Source organism: Callithrix jacchus, chromosome 4, assembly GCF_049354715.1.
Source record: "Callithrix jacchus isolate 240 chromosome 4, calJac240_pri, whole genome shotgun sequence".
Taxonomy (NCBI): Eukaryota; Metazoa; Chordata; class Mammalia; order Primates; family Cebidae; genus Callithrix; species Callithrix jacchus.
The window spans coordinates 173,251,389-173,272,574 of NC_133505.1; the positions used below are offsets into that span (position 1 = coordinate 173,251,389).

At 48.5% G+C, this 21,186-nt stretch overlaps 1 protein-coding gene across 8 annotated transcripts in view; it reads right to left on the minus strand.

The window, feature by feature from the left end:
• Window positions 1-21,186, minus strand: part of RPS6KA2 (ribosomal protein S6 kinase A2) — a 494,183-nt gene that overhangs the window by 250,261 nt on the left and 222,736 nt on the right. The window contains exon 1 of one of the 8 annotated variants that reach the window (XM_078370460.1): window positions 19,677-19,779. The exons of 4 other annotated variants lie outside the window; for them this stretch is intronic. Coding sequence is in view for 1 of the 4 variants with exons in the window: in XM_078370454.1 (XP_078226580.1) it covers window positions 3,844-3,942 (99 nt within the window). In the remaining 3 variants the exon portion in view is untranslated. Of the gene's footprint in view, window positions 1-3,843; window positions 4,175-4,394; window positions 4,470-5,119; window positions 19,780-21,186 lie in introns of those variants that run through there. 3 more of the 8 variants (XM_078370457.1, XM_078370462.1, XM_078370454.1) reach the window with 3 other exon arrangements.

A 21,186-nucleotide genomic window follows, 5' to 3' on the forward strand; every position in this document is an offset into this window, starting at 1 on the left:
AGATAAATTCTGAAGATCTGTGACCACCAGAAATAGGAACAAGTTGGCAACTGCTCTAATGAGGCCATTTAAATCCAAAGTTGCCAATAATTTCACAGCACTTACACCCTAACAGCAAGCTTCTTTTGACTTGTTTGCCTCTATTGCTAGACATTAAGCTCACTGAGGGCAGGGATCCTATTTTTATCCCAGTTGCTTAACACAGTGCACATGATATGTGCTAAAATCTGTTGAGTGTATGAACAATTGAGCAACTAGAGACATAAAACAATATACTCCTATCCACTCAGCAGTTCATCACTAGCAACATCCCAGGTAAATCCTCGCATTTTGTCTTCCTCATTCACTCCCCACTGTCTTTCAGGAGAAACTCCAGTTACAGCTGAAATAGCTCAAATAATAGGTTAGCAAAGATAATCCTCTGGCTTTGGTAACTCCACACTAATAACTGGTCACTAACGAAACGACTTTTCCTGTTGACACCTTTAGCAAATTGGTTGAGTCTTACCTTGAGTTAACAATATCACTTTTAATTCATTTACAATCTACATTCCCTTTTGGAAGAAATATAAGCAAAGCTTTGGAGCTTGCAAAGCCCATCTTTTGAGGCTCTACTGGTGTGTGGGAAGGTTGAGTGGGGAGAAGATTCCTGTCAGCTCAGTGGACCTACGGTTTGGCTAAGTTAGGATGCTGCAGGTGGTGCCTTTCCTTGCTCTCAAAGCCACCTTAGCTTAGTGGCAACTGGCATGGGTAACGTATTTGTAGATAAGTGCACTGACTTATAGGACAGACACTGAGAGGGTTTCCTATCCCAGCCGGATGATAGGCACCCCAGCTTAGCAAATGGGCCAGTGCCCCACTTCCTCATCTATGAAATGGACTGTCCGACGAGACGCAGGTTACTCTGCCCAGCAATGTGTCCTGGTTCTTAGGCAATACTGCCAATGACCTGAAAGCAAAGCTGTCTTGGGGGTGAGGGTCTTGTGGGCACTGAGACCTGACACCTTCCTTTCTGGGGCACACCCATGAAAGTCTATGCAAGATACCCAGTTTTCTTTTAGAAACCCCCAAAGTTATAGCTGCCACAGTTAATGACTTGGCCTACTCACTTGATTCTATGCTGATAGAGGACAAAATATTTCAGTGAATTTCATTTTAATCTGTAATTCATAAACTGTTTCCAAATATTATTAAGTAACCTGGCTTCTCTGTCACTTATGGTTTAGCAAATGTTGGGTTATAGATGTAAAATTTATTTTAAAATCAAGTATGTTCAGAGAACTTTTGCCAAGCATAAATGTAAAAGGGGGGGGAAGGGACTTTAGAAATTTCTTACTATTTAAAAAAACTAAAATAAATAAAATCAAGTATGAAAACATTAGGACTGAGTCTCTCTGAAAGCCTCTTAAATGAAGATATTGTTTTCACCTTAAAGTAACTACGTTAATTTCCTGTTTATGTCACGAGACTCTGAAAACAAATAAAATTTTTCAGTCTCTATATATTTCAAAATATAAATTTCACAGAAACACTTTTAAAATGTTTCCTATTATAAAACAAGTTATCTTTCTCATTCATCCAGACAGAGGAAATACACATCTGTGTTCAGTACTCTGTGTCCTATTTCTCAACCACAGTCCATTGACAGACCTGCCCTGCTCAGTTTTACATTTTTTGATGAGTGCTTCTTGGCCTATAACCAGCTGTGAACACACAAACGAACAGGCAGCCTTCTCAAGTTTGGGTAGGGAGCTGGGAAGGAACTTACTGAACTGGGGCACAACATCAGCTATTTGTGAGACTCCTCACTGGGTGGAAGTGCCCTGAGGCCAGGACTTCTATGTCCTGTGTCTTTCTGGATGTAGTGCCCAGAAAAAGACCAGCCCAGACCAGGTCCTCCATATACACTTGCAGAGTGAATTCCTTAGAAAGTTTTAACAAGACTCAATCTCTCAGGGTTTTTTCCCCCTTAGTAATAGAATGAGGATAGTAACATATGCGACCTCGATTTTTACAAGCATCAAATAATAGAAAGATGGGGAATGCATTTGTAAAGAAGAGAGCATTGTATTAGTACTAACCATCTGAATGAGACCTCCAGCACCTAGTACGGGACCTGGCACATAGGACACACTAATTGATTATCTATTACACTACATTTATTTTCAGCCCATTTGACCTCCTGCATCGCTGATGGTTTATGGTATGACTTCTAGAAACTGTATTTGTATATCAAAGATACTCCGTTTCTATTCCCATCCTCGCCTTGTTTCCCACTGTCTTCTTTTTGGAGGCACTTCCGCAGCCCGGTCCTCCTAGCTGAAGCCTAACACCAGAGATGTGTGTATCCTACAGGCAGACTCCTCAACTCCCACTGGTCAGCCAGTGTCTAGAGCTGCTCTTCATAAACAATGTCTAGAGTTTGCTCACACGTTTGCCTCTTCTTGGCAAAGGCAATAAATGGAAGGCGACGAGGAGTTGTCTAATAAACCGGCATTGTGATGAAACAGGAAATAAAAACACGTATCTGGGTAAAGATTTATCCGTAAAGATAAATACTGTTCTGAGTTTCTGATCTGTCAACCCTAGATTTTTAAGTGCCTGTGTTCCCGGAAAATGATTTGTGTCACTGAGGGGTTGCTGAATTTCTCTCAATATTAGACTTAAAGCAAGCCCCCCTCCAGTACTGGATTAACGGGGTAAACCTCGGGAACCGGCCACGCCGATCCTATCTAGCACTTCCAATTCTGATTAAGGGATGCCATAAGAGGAACTTTTTAAACAAGTAATTCTCTTATTTTATGTCTATTCCTGAGCTCTGCTTAGAAGTCTCTGAATTGTTACAAAACGCATGCCTGTGCCTAGTATCATGGCAGCTGGGACAAAGACAACCAACATGAAACATCTGAGATTGTTCCAGTTGAAACCAACCAACCGAAACCCTACAGGTACCAGCCTGGAGGCAAAGGCGGGACAGTGTCAGGCGAACTCTTTGGGTCACAGCCTCAGTCTCCCATCACCATGTCTCTTTTTCACTTAAACAAGTTTCACTGTTTCGTCATCTATAGATTCAACAATGTGATTTGGATACTAGGATTAAGAGAATAAGATCTGATGGTTGAAATAAAAAACACAACAAGAGAACCGTCCACAAAGAAAGCCTAAGATGCCAAGATGCTAGACAGGTAGAAAGGACAGTGCTTCGGGAGCACCCTGGGTTTTCAGGACGAATCTGTATCAACCCCGACGCTGCGAGGATATTGCATCAGGCGCTTCACTCCCGAGCGCCGTTAGACGAGACGCCTGAGTAGATTGTGCTGCTGCCCGTTCTTTCCCTTTCTGTGAATTCTACGCTGACTTCAAATGCAGGAGCGAGCTACAAGATGAGGTGGGACTTGCCGGCCCGGCACGGCTGACAGCACCTGATCGGAGCCTCGGAGGGCGGAGCTGAGGGGCGTCTGCACTCGGGACTTTGATGGACCACCGCGGAACACCCTGTGCCAGGCACGGTCCACCTGCAGAGAAACCCCCTCCTCACCCGGGACACCTTGTGGCCCACAGCGGACCACACCACACCCGTGCAGACAGCGGCAGAGAAACGAGCTGGAAATGCGGTGCGGGTGGAGCTGGCCCCCGCGAGGACACACGGACCGCCCAGTTACTACGGAGTCCCAGCGATATCGTTTGGGGCCATTTGGTTCCATTTTCGGAACCGGACTAGCTTTCCAGTAACTTGAACTCCCCGACGGGTCTCGGGTCCACCCAGGGGTGGCGAGGCGGGCTCGGACGGCCACGGCCCGCTCCGCACCCGGCACCTGCGCGCCCCGAGGGCGGCCGCATTACCTCAAGCCGGCTCAGGCTGGAGCTCTTGGAGCGCGACTTCCTGCGCAGGTACACGGAGAAGAACCTGCGCACCGCGAACTTCTTCATGCTCAGGTCCATCGCCCCGTGCCCAGCCTGGAGCAGCCGCAGGGCCGGGGGATGCGCATCCCTGGCATCCCAGGCGCGGGGCTCAGGTCCGCGGGCTGGCACGCATGGCCGGGGAGCCGGGCGTGGCGGTCATGGGCGCAGGGCGTGGGGCGCGGGCTGTGGTCACAAAGGGCAGGCCGCGCCGGCCACCGCGGCCGGGGCCCCAGGCGCTCCCTCCGCCTCCCCCTCCGCCTCCCCTGCGAGTACCAGCGCCAGCCAAACGCCACGCCCACGCCACGCCCACCATCACTACCGCCAATCAGCACCCGCCGCTCCCGCCCTGGCACGCACACCTCCTCCTCCTCCACCCCGCCCCGCCACTACCACCAATCAGCTCTCACCGCCCCACCCGTTCCCGCCCACCACCAGCACTGCCAATGAGAGCCCGCTGCCCCCGCCCAGGAGTGCCCCGCCTCTGCCGAGACCTCCAATCAGCAGCGTGGCCCTGCGGCTCCAGGTGCTCATCCCTCCTGCTCTTTCTACTCCTTCCTAGGGGTACCAGCTCCAGGCAGCCCCGCCACCGCATGGTTCTGCCCACGGCCCCGCCCACAATATTGCCCGCCAATCAGCGCCCGCGGCCGTCGCATGCCTAATGAGCCTCAGCCCAAAACTGCTCCCGGCTGGGGCGAGCAGTGCAGCTGCCGTGGAGCCGCGGGGTCGCGGGCGTTCCTGTCCTGCAACTTCGGCCCGGCTGCTCTTCCTTCCATCTTGGGGCCGTCATTACGTTTTCCTTCTTAAAACACCCCTATGCACACTTTGTCATCATGTTTTTCTCTGCCGATCCAAACTTTAATTGTCGATCGGCAAACGCTTCGGGAAAACCCAACCCAAACGGCAGCGCACAGCGAGCAGGGCACCCTCCCCCGGCCGCGGGCCCCGCGGGACGGGGCCTTGCCTCTGCCCGGGCGGACAAAGGCTCCCGAGGGCGGGGGCTCCCTCCCGCGGCTGCAGAACAAAGACGCATCCGCCCTCCGCGCCCGCCGGCTCTAGGAAACGTCTATACGGATGGCTTATCAGGCCCGCACTGGGAAAACCCGGGGCGGGGTGACCCCGGTCTATGGCAAGGCCCTCGGGCCCACTGCTGGCGGCAGCGCCGCTCGGAATCTGCCTTAAAGGGAAACATTCGTTTTTTTTCCCTGGAAATGCTCACCCAGGGCGGTAGGAGGCTGGGATCTGCGGGCTCGCAACCCCGCGCAGCAGCCTCTGCTTCCCTCCTGTGCACGTGTTGAGTCTGTGTTTAAAGCAGGGAGAAAGGAGCCCCCTGACCTAACGCCATCACCACCTGCAAAGACCGGAGACGAGCGTGGTGGAGGGCTCACAGGTCTTGCCGGTTCGCAGTGCGAACTGCAGAAATCCTCGCGTGGTTTTGCCTCCTGGACTGGTCCGACGTCGCGTTAATACTTGTGACAGGCTATTTTGGCTAAGGTGGGCAGAGAGGTCAGAATGTCCTTGAATAAATAAGTGCTTTAAAAGCCCACGCTGCATCCGGGCTGAGGCAGGTCAGATAGGCTTTCTGGGTTTCCTGGAGACCGGCGTTGAGCGGCGCTGCTCGGAGTGGAAGCAGGGGGACACTTTAGCTCCAGGACTCTGGCGCTGCTCCTTCCTTGCTTGGTGAACTTGGGTACCGTTGCACGTTGTTCCCACGGCTCATCTCTAAGAGGAAAATCCGAGTGAAACCTGCCTCATCTCCCTTACTGGATACCAAGAGGCTTATGCAAGATCACTGATATGGGAGTGCTTTGTGAAATTAAACAGTGCAATTGATTTTCATATGACGTATTAAAGGATCTATAATGACGATTTTTTCTTTAAAATCAGAAGTGCAGGACCCCACAAGGACACCAAACACCCCTTTTTACTGCTTTTCAAGAGGGTGTGCCAGTTGAGTGCCCATGAAAACTGGTTTTCCTGCTTCCTTTAAGATTCTGCTGGGAAGGTAATAATCTGTGCTCTCATAACCAGCCTCTCAGTGCCCAGTTTCCCTGCTGGGACCCTCAGGCATCCTAGCTCTAGGCAAACACAAAAATCCTAACTCTAGGCAAATACTGGACCCAGCGTGGGAAGCAGTAGATGGACCTGCGACTGGCCACAGACTCCAGGGATGAGGGAGGGCCAACCTGACCATGCTTGTCTCAGAAGGGGAGCCGGAAATACTGTCCAGAGACAGGGGTGCAGAATGGCAGCTGTACCAACCAGTGGGCATCCTGTTCAGGCCAAAAGCCCTGAGGCAGGCCTAAGCCAAGGCTTGTGTTGTACCAACAAGAGTATTTTGACCTGATCAGACAAAATTGGAAAGGAAATGTCTCATGGGACATTCATGAGTTCCTCAAATTTGAAGAAAACAAAACTGTCCTGTTGAACTTGGGGGGAAATCAGATTTCAAACATGGAATTCACTGCTAGAACAGTAAATCTGTCTGCCTTTTTGTCCTGGTAAAATGCAGGTATACCGCAATCTCGAGTTACCACTGAATACTATTTCGTGTGTTTGTACAATGAAATCCTCCCAAGTGAATACACCTAGAGTAGGTATAACATCAAGGCCCACTGCAGCCTACAGCCCACTTATCCATACCAAATACCGGAAAAGAAAAGTGAACTTGATGAAGGCCCTTTCCCAGATGACGGAATGGGAGAGGGCTGGAGAGAACATAAAGAGCTTGGTAGACCTCTGAGTATCCCACATTTTCTCTGACTCAAGCACAAAGTTTGAGACTGAGTGCCACGGCTCCTGCTACCTCTGAGCACCAGATTAGCTGAGGTGTGATCAGTGCAATTCCACAAGTGATTATTGAACACCTACTAACATCTGGCACTGTGGCTGTAATAGGGCCACAAAATGATTACGGCATCCCAAGAAGTTCACAGTCGTATGGAAAAGAAGGTGAGTGAACTAACAAGGCTGATGCCATTTTGTGTGATGTGAAAGACATGCCCGTAAGAGAGGAATGAGAAGCCAATTCTAACTGGCGAAGTCAAGAGGGAGATGGCCTTTGCTCTGAAGCCCTGAGGATGAAAAGATGAGGGAATATGTTTCCTGCACAGAGAAGAGGAGGTGGGAGTCCAGGCTGGGGAATAACAGGGCAAAGTCAGGGGGCTGCAACAAGGTTTCTCATCTCTCCCGTCCAATGAGGAAGGGCATACAGAAATCAACAGCAACAACACAGAGAGAGAAAGACCAGAAGAGAGACACAAAAACCAGGAGACCCAGGGGGAACTTAATACAAAGGAAAAGGAAATGGGAACCAGAGCTTAGTGAGGGAGGAGGGAGCAGAGACCCGCAGCTCAACTCAGGAACAGGTGGAGAGGCAGAGGAACGCTGAGCAGTGTGGGAGCCCAGAGGACAACATGGACCCAAGGCAGGTATGAAATACATCAGGACCCCTGCAATCCCAGCCCTTCAGGAGGCCGAGATGGGCAGATCACTTGAGCCCAGGAGTTCAAGGCCAGCCTGGGCAATATAGCGAAACCCAGGTTTTCTCTACTAAAAAATACAAAAATTAGTTCGATATGGTGGTGCATGACTGTGGTCCCAGCTACACGGGAGGCTGAAGGGGGAGGATCACTTGAGCCAGGGAGGCGGAGACTGCAGTGAGCTGAGATCGTGCCAGTGCACTCCAGCCTGGGTGACAGAACCAGAGCCCATGTCGAAACCCAAGAAACAAAAAACAAGATCAGAGGAGAAATGCCTAAGTCCTCAGAGCAAGAAAGAAAATTGGGGCAGAGTACAGGAGCGAGTTTCTTCTTCTACCTCTGAGTAGTGTGTAAGGATGGACACTCAGAGCTGGGGGTGTCTGGGGCCCTGAGGTCATGCTAAGCACGGCATAGCAGAAACTGGAAACATTCTGGATCCTTGAAAACGCTGTTGAGTTACTGCATTAACCAATTCTGCAGCCAAACCCCTTTGAGGCTTGTTTTGGTGGAAAATACCAAATCTTTTCATTGAGCCGAGTTTTCTGTCATTTGTACCTAAAAGAATCCTGATAGATTGAGCAAGGCACTTGCTATTCACTCTGTTAATCCATAGATTTAAATCTAGTCACTAAGTCTAAATTTTTATAAAAGTTACTTAAAGATTATTTAATAGTCATAATATTTGTAAAACATTATGGTAGAAATGCGGTGAGATGATAATTACAGTTATAATTATAGGATGGAAGAATTCCTTGTTTGAATGCATTCGCATATCATGCATTTCATGATCTCGTCCTCTGCACTCAGCACTGTGCCCTCTCACAAGATCATCACAGGCAAGTGACAAATTATCAGATACAAAAATACACTATGAGTCAGCGGAACGTGCCAGGCTTTAAGGAAGACAAACATGCCTCTGGCCCACGCGGAGAGAGGAAGGACTAGAGGGACACTGGGACAGGTTTTCAAACCAGGCAAGTGGAGACGAGATCAGAAAGAAAGAGCGTCTTATGCAAAGGCCCTGGGGTGAGAAACACTGTGTGGCCAGAGCATGGGCTCAGGGTGTGGGCTCAGGTGGAGGGAATGACGTTTGTCCTAAGCTTAGCAAAGGGGCCACTGAAGCGTGAAGCTGAGGACAATAGGGACACACTTGCATTGGAGAAAGTGCTCCTGGCAGCAGGGTGCACAGCAGAGGAGAGTCCGGGGAAGGTGGACACAGAGTCAGGGAGACAACCCTGTGACAACCTTGAGGGCAGGACAGTGTCCTCATGAAGAGCAAACCTCAGTGGCCACTGTGATGGAGAGCAAGAGGCCGAGGTGGGCGGTGACGCTGGCAGCAGAACTCGCCAGAGACCCACGGGCTGCAGGGAAGGAAGCAGGGCCAACATTTCCAGGACAGGTCCTCAGGTCCTCAGATGCCATCTCCAAGTTGCTCCCCCTCCTTCCTCATCCCTTCCATTTTACCACCTTGAAACCAAAATCGCTGAGCCTTTACGTAGTACACTCAGATGGTTCCCTGTAAATCGACAACTTGCAAAACTGTCAGGTTTTATTCCAATGTGACCACAAACATGGAATAACAAAGATACATACCTGTAAATTACATGAGATGAGAAAATAACACGTTAACTCTAAAGACAGAATTTCATTTGCAAATGTTTTTGGAGGCAGAGTCTCACTCTGTCCCCCAGGTTGGAGTGCAGTGGTGCAATCTCAGCTCACTGCAACCTCCTCCTCCTGTGAGTCTCCTGCCTCAACCTCCTAAGCAGCTGGGACTATAGGCGAGTGTCATCATCCCCAGATAATTTTTGTATTTTTAGCAGAGATAGGGTTTTGCCATGTTGACCAGGCTCGTCTCGAACTCCTGACCTCAAATGATCTGCCCACCTCAGCTTCTCAAAGTGCTGGGGTTACAGGTGTGAGCCCCTGCACTCGGCCTTCATTTGCAAAATTATTGTTTGGTATAGTTTCACACCATAAATACTTCCCATCCTTAAAAACCTATAAAAAAGCTAATATTCAAGAACTAGAACAATTTTTAAAATATAAGGCAAATGAGACCACAGTTTAAACAAGACCTGTGAAAACAGAGAGCCAACGGTAGTATGTGAAACCGACTGTGTGGGGCAGACTTGGTCGTATTCATGTTTGTGACTCACTAATAATCATTAATTACTTCTCTCCCATGAGCACCTCGGCATGCATGAGTTAGAGAGGAAGCACGGCGGGAGCCAGCGTCAATCATCAGCCCTGGAGCCCGTGTCAATCATCAGCCCAGGTTGTCTGCACATCTACAGTTCTGCTGCTGTGGGCTGTGCTGAGCCTGGGAACTGGCACAGGGCACAGCAGGGACTCCTGCCCCAGCGAGTGCTACAGTCTCTGAGGTAGCACAGACAAGCCAGGATGCCTTCTCTCCCAGGCAGGAAGGGCTTTAGAGTGGGGAGAGAGCCCCAAGAGGTCCCCCAGAGGAGCCCTTAGTCTAGCAAGTGACCACTACATTCACAGGTGACCACTACATTCACAGGTGACCACTACACTCACAGGTGACCACTACATTCACAGGTGACCACTACATTCACAGGTGACCACTACACTCACAGGTGACCACTACATTCACAGGTGACCACTACACTCACAGGTGCCCACTACATTCACAGGTGACCACTACACTCACAGGTGACCACTACACTCACAGGTGACCACTACATTCACAGGTGACCACTACACTCACAGGTGACCACTACACTCACAGGTGACCACTACATTCACAGGTGACCATGAGCGAGCTCCAGCTGGAAAAACAAGAACAGGTGAGGGCATTCTGTTGGGAACTCAGGCTAAAGGCCAGCGAGAGCCTGGTCCTGAGGAGGTCCATTTGGCTGCTGTGAGGGTGTGGAGGGGGCACAGGGCAGAGGAGGGGTGCTGGGTCAGGTGGTAGAGAGCCCCATGGAGTTTACACCTGAAGAGGACGAAAAGCCCAGGAGGCTTTGGCAGGAGGATGTCAGGAGCACCTCCTGGGCTTGTCTGGTGAAGGGTATCTCAAATCTGACCCTGCTCACCTACTGCGCCCAACCAGGACAAGCCACCCTCCCCACCCTGGGGAGAAGGCTGTGTCCACCTCAGGGGGTGACCCGGACGTGTCCAGCAAAGGGTGTCTGAAATCTGACCCACTCACCTACTATGTCCACCCCAGGACAAGCCACCACCCCCACTCTAGACCAGAGTGGTCACCTGCTAGCTTGCCCACCCGTGGCCATTCCACACAAATCCAAATCCAATCCTTCACTTCTCTGCCTAAAACTCTGCCAGGCTTCTGACTCTCTTGACAGGAAAGTATAATTAAACCCAAACGCCTCATCCTGCCTATACTGCCTCTGCCACAAGGACCCTGGATCTCACCCCCCTGTCCCACCCTGCCCCACACTGCTCCTGGGCTCCACCAGCCTGGCCTCCCTTTCATTCCTAGAACTGCCAAGGCCATCCCACCTCCAGCCTCGGTATCTTTTTAAATTGGCATATTGCTCCTCCCTCTGCCCGGGCCCCTGTTCCGCTACCTCTCAAGCTTTGGCTTCCAGCCAAATGAGCACCTCCCTGCAGAGACCTTTCTGGATAGCCCATCTAACAGAGGGCCTCTCTCCAGACTCTCCAGAACACCTCACACTGATCTTCTTTACAGGACTTCTGATAATATGTGATTCTTCTTCCTTTTCTCCTCCTCCACACCTTTCTCCTTCTTCCCTTCCTCCCCCTCCTCCTCCTTCTCCTTCATCTTCTGCCTTTGTCTTCTTCACCTTTTAAATGCTTGTCTCCAGCAATCACAGTATAAGGCCCTACAGGACAGGAACTCAACATCCCCAGAAGCTTTGGTGACACAGAGCCCCCAGCGCAGCCATTCAAATGGATATCTGCGGCCCTTGTTAAATAAGCAGATTGAGGATGAGGCCAGGAGAACTGCAGGGTGTGGCCAAGGGAAGTGAATGAACTCCAGGGTTAAATTTAGAACAAACAGGATTTTAGGATTGATCATTTGGAAGGAAGGTTTCTACCTACTCCCTGAGATACACTCAGTTTGCAAATTTCAAGGACAAACAGCTATATGCCAATTTAAAAAGATATCGAGAGGCTGTTCCACAACCCTGGCAATGCCCAGGTCTCTGAGAACGCAGGAGAGCCTGGAGGGTGAAGGAGGGGAGCGTGGACGGAGGAAATCCTGCAGTATCTGTGCTGAGCGCACCCTTCCTCTCCTTTCCACCACCCAAAGTGCCAGGGAGGTGCCACCTATATTATTCCAGCCCAGGAGGGCTGACTTTGTGGGGCCCCTTGGGGAGTGCTGATGTGCCAGGACCAGGTGGCTGAGGTCTGGCACCCACTGGGACCATCCGGAGGGAACGCAAGGAGGGCAGAGAGGCTGTATGCTGGCCGACCCTGTCCGCACAAGGCTTGTTGGCCACGGACACATGAGTGCTTTCTACAGGCCAGGCCTGGGCCAAGGAGGGGCCATGTGAAGTCCTCAGAGATGCTGCCTGGAGCGGCATTAACAGGGACCTCCGGGAGAGAAGGGTCAGGCGGGGGAAGAGAGGGGAGCAGTCAAAGCCCATTCTCTCCTCTTCCTTGCTCCTGGCTCTGGCCCCGAGAGGAAGGATGATCAGGTGGTGGGTGGGGAGAGAGGGTGGTAGGGGACACACGAGATGGGAGAAGCCAGCAAGCTCTGACTGTAGGCTGCCTGCGCAGGTCAATGAAAGGGCCCCATCGTGAAGACCGAAAATACTAACCAAGCACTCAGAACTTCAAGTCAGTGTGGGCTGTCTGTTGTCCAAGAGTGGGAAGAAAAGCTGTGGAAAGTGACACTGGAGAAAAGGGCATTTGCCCCACTGGGAGACATTGAAACGTGTTTTGACCCGATCTCAAGCCAGGTTTGTTCAAGTCAGTAAGATCAGAAAGCAGAGGCAGGAACTGAGAAGTGGGTCCAGGTTTGCAGCATGTGACCCCGTGTCCCAGCCATGGGGGCTGCAGAGGACAGAGCCTGCCCCACAAACGTGGGAGTCCAGCAGGGCGCTGCACTTGGCCTGAGGTGGACCCCATAACCCTCTGGATGAGGAATCATGGTCGAACGCTGGCACGAAGCAGGGTCCAGTAGCATGAGAAATCCCCTGGGATTTGCAGCAGCAGCCAGCCTTTGCACAGGGGCATGGCCTCAGCTCACCGCCCATGTGAACACAGCAGCACCAGCTCCAGCTGACAATTTAAAGAGGTCTTGAGTTGCTGCTGCCCTGGGTGCCTAGCAGAAACAATCAGAGACACTTTCTAGAGGAATCTGCATTAAAGCCGGGTTCAAAGAATTCCTCAGACACAGCTCCGAGGAGCACAAGCTCACAATGGCTTGTGCTCGAAATCCGCAAGAACGCTGAAGTCAGGAGCACAGCCACAAGACAGCCGACTGCAGACTCAGCTGTGAGCAGGCTCTGGCCGCTGGACCATTAGGGCAGAGCAGTGAATGTCAGATCAGATCAGCTTAAGGAAATAAAAGCAAGAAATGAAAGTACGATGAAAGACAAGAGACTCAAAGTGACCAAGTAGATATAGAAGGGAACGTCGTCATTCCCGTCGAAAGATGGAGTACTTCATCTGAGTCAGGCAGAGCTGAGCACGTGTACTGTTTGTCAGAGAGTAAGTTAGATGTAGCTGGCGACAGGCGAAAAACGGATCTAAAAGCGAGCCGGTACCAGGAGCTCGCCATGGAATGTCCACTGGGAAGTAAAATGTCTTGAATTAAATTTCTGCCCGCTGCGCAGATCACATGACCTGACTTTGGTTGATATTCTCTGAGTCTCTAGAACAGCGGTTCTGGATGGTAGAGGACGGGTCCCCAGTGCTAGAGACATTTTTCGTTGTTGCAGCTGGGTGGGCACTGCTGAACACTCTACACAGTACAGGAAAGGCTCGGGACCAAGACGTGTCCATCGAAAATGTCACTAGTCTCTGTTCCTTTTGCTCAGTTTGTCTGGGAGCCTAAAATGACTCTGAAGAAACGAAGCCTGTTTTTTACACTGTGGATGGTGAGGTTGAAAAAGCCCACTCTAGGATGAAGAGGGAGGGTCATCTCCTATGAAAACAACAGTTTCATGCAGTTAAACCAGTATGTGGAAGTGCTTTGTAAACTGTAAGGTGCTCAACAGAGTCATTCATAGAAATCCTAGCGTTTCACACACGGAAAAGTAATGAACGGGCTGGGAAGAGAGTCCACTCCCAAATACGAGAATTCTTATCTAAAAACTCCCTTAAACTATGTTGTCTCATGCAAGGCATGACCACGTGTCACGCTGCCCAAAGCAGAAGGTAAGACTTACCATGAACTCTGGACACGTCTCTATTCCTACATCTCTAGTTGCTGAGATTCATCAACTGTGCCTTCTAAATGTTTTCCCCGTCTTGCCTTCTTTCCAACCCTGCCCTCCGTAACACGGCGTGGGCCCTCCTCAGCTCTTGCCAGAAAATAGTAATTACTGGCTAAAGGCTTTCCCTACAACGCCCACCTGTGGTCCCGCCACCAGCATGATCCTTCTAGAAGCGAATCTGGTTCAGTTACGTCAGGGCACGCATAGCTCCAGAGCTTGGCAGCCCCAGGCTACAGCAGTCTGTTCTTCCTGGCCAGTCCTTCTTCCACCTTCCCCCAGGGCGCAGTCTCTGCTCCTGCCCCGCTGACTTGCTCCTGAGAAGAACTGTGGTGTCTCCGTGACATCATTCACACAGTGGCCACGGCTGTCCTTCCTGCCCACTCTGCATCTGCCCACTGACCACGTCTCCTTCCATCACCTTCCAGATCCAGCATTGCTCCAGGAAGCCACCAAGATCCCTCCACCCTGCAGGCCGTGTTGGGGTGTCTCCTGGGCACCTCTAGTTTGCTCACTGTGCTGTATTACAACTTTGGGTTCCCCTTTCTCTCCCACCAATGCTAAAATTCTTCAGAGAAGCAACTCTCTGTAGCATTCCATGCTTGTATGGAAGCAGATATTACTAGGATTATTTTCCGTGGTTTACTGATTAAGAACTTTGGTCTGCATTATTATTTCTGTGACACATTTATCTACGAAACACAGAGTGAACCCCCTTATGCAGTGGAGATGCTGAGGGTCTAGGAGGTCAACCCAGAAATAAGGGACTTTCCAAGACTATACATGAATTATAGAGGAATTCAAAAGGAAGGGAGTTAGCAGGAAAGAGGAAGCAGGTTACAACTATGTCAGGAAGGATTTCTTAAAAAGGAAAAAAAAAACCCCTCATCATAGAAAAAATTCTCTAAATCTGGCAGGGGTACAAAGGAGAACATAAAATCCTTGCTAGATTTTTTTAGCAATAAATTTTCATTGTTTAAAAAATATTTCATAAACACCTACAGTATTTAGGCACTAAATACCTCTACTAGAGATGAAAACTAGACGAACACATAAAAGCCCTATGTAGCAACTTGGAACAGCAGGTGTGGGAAAGGAGCACCTCATCCTGCCACCTCCCCTCCCCTCATCAGGAGAACTTGGGAGGAAGCTGGAGCTGGGAGGTGGCACCACCCTTCCCCACTCCACTGTGCTCTTCCCCATTCTCAGCAACCTGCTGGCTCATGTATGTAGAGAGAGCCTTCCTGGAATGCTTGAGAATGCTGATCCGATAGTAAGTAGGTGGTCCCATAGTGAGCAGGTGGTCCCATAGTGAGCAGGTGGTCCCATAGTGAGCAGGTGGTTCCATAGTGAGCAGGGAGAATAAAGGCAGGCAAAAAAGGAGGATAAGGAGGTATTCTGAGGGCAAACACTGTTATGAGCAGTGTCTGTCCTGCAGTCTTATGTGAGTTTCAGCATCTAGACCAGGGGTTCAGCGGGGATCTGCTTACAACACTGGGGGCCAAGCAGGGTGTGGGGTCGGATCAGTCAGCAGTCCCTTAGAGCAGACTAGAGTGCGTGACCGTGGAAAAACCTCACTGCGAAGGAGGAGGCTTACCTATTCAGGTGGGAGTGCAGAAAAGAGCAAGAGGTAAAAACTGCCTCTCAGATTTCTGCAGCTCACACTGAAGCCAGTTGGAAGCCAAAATCCTCACTACTAGTGCTGCCTGAAAAACTCCAATCCAAACATTTAGCTTTTAGAGGTTCCAGGTCAGCAGCACACTGAGGACCAGGCAGAGGCAATGTAAGTACTCTCTGGAAGAACATGCTTTAAACATGTCTCAGAGTTCAATCGGGAAATTCTAAGGGACATGAGCTCACAAACATAAATCGCTAAATAATCATGGATATGAACTGTGAGCAAGAGTCAACAGAAACAACAAACTCCAAAATCAGACCTGTGTAGATGGCAAAGGTTAGGAATTTGTGTAAATATTATATGTGTGTTTAATAGATTTGAAAAACAGCAAGGAAGGTTGAAGCGTTATAAGAAAACTAGATTATAAAATGACCAAGCAGATTTGTAAAGAAAAAGTAAAACTTTTAAACTGAAACTATAATTTAAATAAAAAATTCAATAGATCGGCTGGGTGTAGTGACTCACACTTATAATTCCTGCACTTTGGGAGGCCGAAGTGGGCGGATTACTTGAGGTCAAGGGTTTGAGACCAGCCTGGCCAACATGGCAAAACCCCATCTCTACTAAAAATACAAAAATTAGCTGGTGTGGGGGTGCATGCCTGTAATCTCGCTACACGGAGGACTAAGGCAGGAGAATTGCTTGAAACTGGGAGGCAGAAGTTGCAGTTCATGCCACTGGACTCCAGCCTGGGCAACAGAGTGAGACTCTCTCAAAAAAAGAAAAAAGCCAAATATTCAATAGACAAAGTCCAAGAAAGAGTTAGTAAAGGAGGGGTAGAATTTGATGGTAATTGAGAGAAAGACAGAAATACAGGAAATATGAAAGGGGGTTAAGAAATATGGAAGATAGAAGGAGAAAAATCCAGCATGCCTCTGACTCTTAGAATGAGACAGAAGAACCAAAGAAAAATAGAAAAGCAGTATTCAAACAGGTGAGGCAATAATGCAGCATTTTTCAGACCAGATAAAATATACCAATCTTCATATTTATAAAGACCCCCAAAATCTCCAGGAGGATTTCATGAAAAGAAAACAATACCTAACTACATCATATTAAATATGCAGAATACGAAAAACAAACAAATAAAAAATCTCTCCAGAGCAACCAGAAGAAAAGACAAACTTTCTACAAACGAATGTTAATTATCATCAGCTACCATCTCAACAGCAATATTGGAAGATGAGAGAGTGAAATAATATATGCAATGTGCTAAGAGAAAATAACTTTAACCTTGAATTCTCTGTCCAACAAATAAAACCTTTCACAAACAAGGGCAAAACAAAGACATTTCCAAGTAACCCACTGGAGAAAATTCACTACCAATGAAATTGTATGGGCAAAGCTAGACACACATGGGCTGCATAAAAATAAAAACAAACCGTTTGTGTATTGCATGATTTGTGGACTTAAGTTGGAATTGAGGTCGTGATTTTAAAAATAGCATATAGAGGATATTGATCAGTTAAAACCTTCTAACGTTTTCATATTTTTCCGAAGATAAAGAGGTTTGATTACCTTTAGACAAAAATTTAATAGATTGGTCAAACATACATGCTGAAGTTAAGCATACATGCTAAGTTTCTAAAGCAATTAATAAAAAGAATATAATCCAATGTATAATTGCCAAACTAATGGAGGGCAAAGTACAGAACGAGAAAAAAATTTCAAATGATGGTAAAAAAGCAGGAAAAAAGAAACTTGGAAAAAGTAGTATAAGTGAAAAACAACTGTTGGGAATGGCCACCGCCATGGGCCCTGAGTGTCACTGCACCTTCTTGCTGAGTATGTGAAGAATGTCAGGGCTGACCACTGTTAAGCCAGGCCATTGCTCAGCATCGTGTTTGCCATGAGCAGCCTTGGGAAATGAGGTAATGTTTTCCTCTAAGACAAAAGCAGCCTTGCTGACCACTCATTAAAAAACAGCAGGTTCCCCAAGCGCAGCTTTCCTCAACTGAGACGCAGTTTTACTGTGAACGTAGAATCCATCTAGGCCCCCATAGGACATGGGGGGGGCAGAAGTGTCCCATGCGAATATAATGCTCATGCCATTTTCTGTTCCTTGAATTAAAATGTCCTTTATCTCTGATCTTCCAATATCCACAAACTCTTTCAGTAGCTAGTACTAGGATAATTACTAATTTATAATTAGTAATTTACATTTGAGGCAAAATAAAATCCTAGACCATATGCAACCTAAATAGATAAAAATAAATCAAAATATATCAAAAAATAAAATCAATGTTAATGAGCTAAACTCTCTGGTTAAAAGACAAAGAGTGCTAATTGGTTTGCAATACATTTCGTTATAGAAAAGCATACATAACAAGAGACATAAGAAGTTTCAAATAAAATGATGGAAATAGATACATCATGCAAACAGTAATGAAAAGTGGTATTAATATCATACATAGGATACCAAAAGCATTCATAGATATAGAAAAAGCACTACATATTGCTGAAAGTTTCAATTCACCAGGAAGATACAATAATTCTAAGTTTACATGCATCAAATAACACAGCTTCAAAATGGATTAACCAAAAATGACAAAACCGAAAGGAGAAACTGACCAATCCACTATTATTTAGAAGAATTTTCACCTCTATGAACATCTCGGGCCATTGTACATCTTGCTGCTCTCATCTGGACAATGTGGTACCTGCCTTTGCTCTTGTTCACCAAGATCAACACTGAATCCTCCTTCAGTTCTGACCTCCAGTATCAGTCCTTCAAGGATGTGCTCTGTGACCGACCCCTAGACTCAGTCAGGCGCCCTGGTAGATGCTCTCAAGGTACCAGGAATTTCTTAGATGGAAATACTCACTTAGGTGTATGTGTGTGAGCACTGAATGCACGCTTTTATTAGACCTGCCCTGTGAGGGCTGGAATTGTGTCTCCTTTGCAAAGCACTATACACAGTACCTGTTACTGATGGCTGGACCACTTAGAACAAACATTTGCTGAATGGATAGATGAGCGAAAGCAATCACTGGACTGGCAGCCAGATGGCCACTACTGCGTTTTTGACATGTACTTTGTGCCACAGGATGGAAGTGCAGAACGAGAATTAACTTGTGACAATCAGCTCCCTCTCCCTCTTCTCTCCCTCCCTTTCCTCTTTCTAAGCCGGTAATTAGCACATAGCCTTGGGCAACTGAGGCAATAAGTCAGTAACTCTAAATACTATTTTTAGATTTGCTAAGAGCATGCAACATGTACTATTCAAAAAGGAAAAGAAAGGGAATTATCCACTAGGCCACAGATGTTACGCTCACAGTGGTACATCCTGAAGCTCAACACGGGGAAGAGCCCACATTTCTTGGAATCAGTGTACGTCCCATTTACTGTGCCTGCTCCCCCAGCCCATGACATCACTTCTTCCAGTTATTCTTTTGATTACATGTCCTTCCGGGAACAACTGGCTGGAGATTCTGGTGACTTTTCAGGAAGTTTGAGGCTCCAATCCTATCACCATTTTCCAGGAGCACCTGCTTTAGCTAAACCTCCCAGTCTTCTCAGGGAAGGAGCTGACTGAAGTTGCAAACATGAAGGTATATTGCAAATGTGTTTGGCTTAGATGTGTTTTAAATAAGGGCACATACACACACACACACACACACACACACACACACACACACACAGAAATGACAGCCTAGGGATTTGTGATGTCCATGTGGTATTAACGTAATGAGTGCCGTGGCTTACTTCATCCCGCAAGAAGACACCTTGAAGTCCTATCCCCTAGTACCTGTAAACATGACCTCATTTGGAAATAGGGTCTTTGCAAATGAAACCAAGCTAAGATGAAGTCATAATTAGAGGAGGGTGGCTCTAGATCCAATACGACTTGTATCTTTATAAGGAGAGAAACACACGCGCAGAGGAGTGCCTCACGGAGGAGGAAGGAGAGGTTGCAGGAGGCATCTCCGGACTAAGGAACGCCAAGGACTGCTGGCAACACCAGAAGCCGGAAAGAAGCGTGAATCAGATTCTTCCCTACAGCCTTTAAGGGAGTGAGGCACTGCCCACCCCTGATTTTGGAGTTCTGGTCTCCAGAACCTGTGAGGACAAATTCCTATTGTTTTAAGCTGTCCAGTTACTAATGCTCTCTTACGGCGGACCTAGAAAATGAACGAAACTACTTAGACGTCCTTTAAAGCTAGCTCTGAAACCTCCTATTTGAAAATGTAATAAGACGCATAATAGCGTCTGGAAGTATTTACCTTTCAATATGAAGAACGGCCGTGGGTGACCAGGCTGCCGGTAAGAGAAATCACGGAGCTGGAATCAGAGCCACAATGTTCGTTTCTGAATTAGCAATCGTGTGGGGGAAACTGTTTACGTAAAAGAACACTGAGAACGCAGTCAGAACCCGTGGGTTAGAGTTCCCGCTCAGCCGCTTTCTGTATATTTCCACTAAGTGCTGGTCCACCCTGTTCTTTTGCCAGTCACAGACTCTCTGCCTCCCCTCCTCTCTCTTCAACCTGCTGACCTCTGTCCCTCCCCTAGCCTCAGCTCAGACTCCACTCCTGGGAGGTCTGCCCTGGTTCCTAGGCTGGGTTACAGGACCTCCTGGAGGCAGCCCTGCCATCCTCATGGGAATGTGCCCCCTCTTCTCTGGATCTGCCTGGAGATGGGGGGCGCTCCAGGAAGCCTGGCCCCTGCCCATCATAGCCTGTGCTGTACACACACAGTTCTTGGCACATAACAATTCATTTTTAGCTCTAAATAAATAAATGTATGAAATCAACAGTAGCATTAACTTTGCCATAGTTTTGCAAACTCAAATTATGGTTTACATTGTGTCAACATTTCAACATGGCCGTGACTGGAGAAACTTGACTGTCAGAAGGTGAACTAAAGGATAAAAAGACATCCGTGTGTGCCCCTTGAAGCTGCCAAAGCAGGCCTGGGTCTGCAATTTTATTAGAACAGAACATTTGCTTCTAAGGCTGGTCCTCTGTGCAATTAGAGTTGTTGTGGTGGTCAGGCTGTAAATTGGAGTGGATCGCCCCTATTGTTAGGGAATTGAGCTGTAGGAATTGAGAAATTTGCCGTGGTTCCCGAGCCCTGAACCCACAACATGTGGGTGGCTTAGTTTTCTTAACCTTAGTGCCATCTCGGTTGATAAAAGGGCATCTATGTTAGTCTTCCAGATCACTTGGAGTCTCTCAAGCAGTTCCACATGGAGTGGCCTCTGACACCCTGGCTGTGGAACAGAAGTGGCTGGGAGAGGAAAGTGTGGACACAGGCAGCAGGGAGCGCCCCTGGACCCACAGTGACCTGGACCCTCTCGGTCATTGCCCTGAGAGCCATACCTGCTGAGAGGCCCTGAAAGAGGAAAAACACAACCCAGCCAAGCTGGGGACTGGACAAGCTGGTCAGTGACACTGAAGCTACAGGCTAAGTCCTGGTTCACAGAGGAGCCAGCCAGGGTCAGGCTGGAGTCTGCTTTCATTCACGACATTGCATCTGTGCAGAGATTGCTCTCCACTGGGGAGACCTGCTCCAGGCTTGTGCCTCTGCTGGAGCCCCTGACATGCACCTTTCTGGGGTCACCCGTGCCCCAACCTGGCCCTTCTGGGCCACGGTGCAGCTCTCAGAGACCTTCCTTGTTTTACCAGGGGGCTCCTCACCAGTGTTTACCCTGAAGAAGTGACCCCCTAATGCCCCTCCAGCTCCTAGATCCTTGACCCCTACCAAACACACCCTTTTGTCCTCACGCCTTTTTAC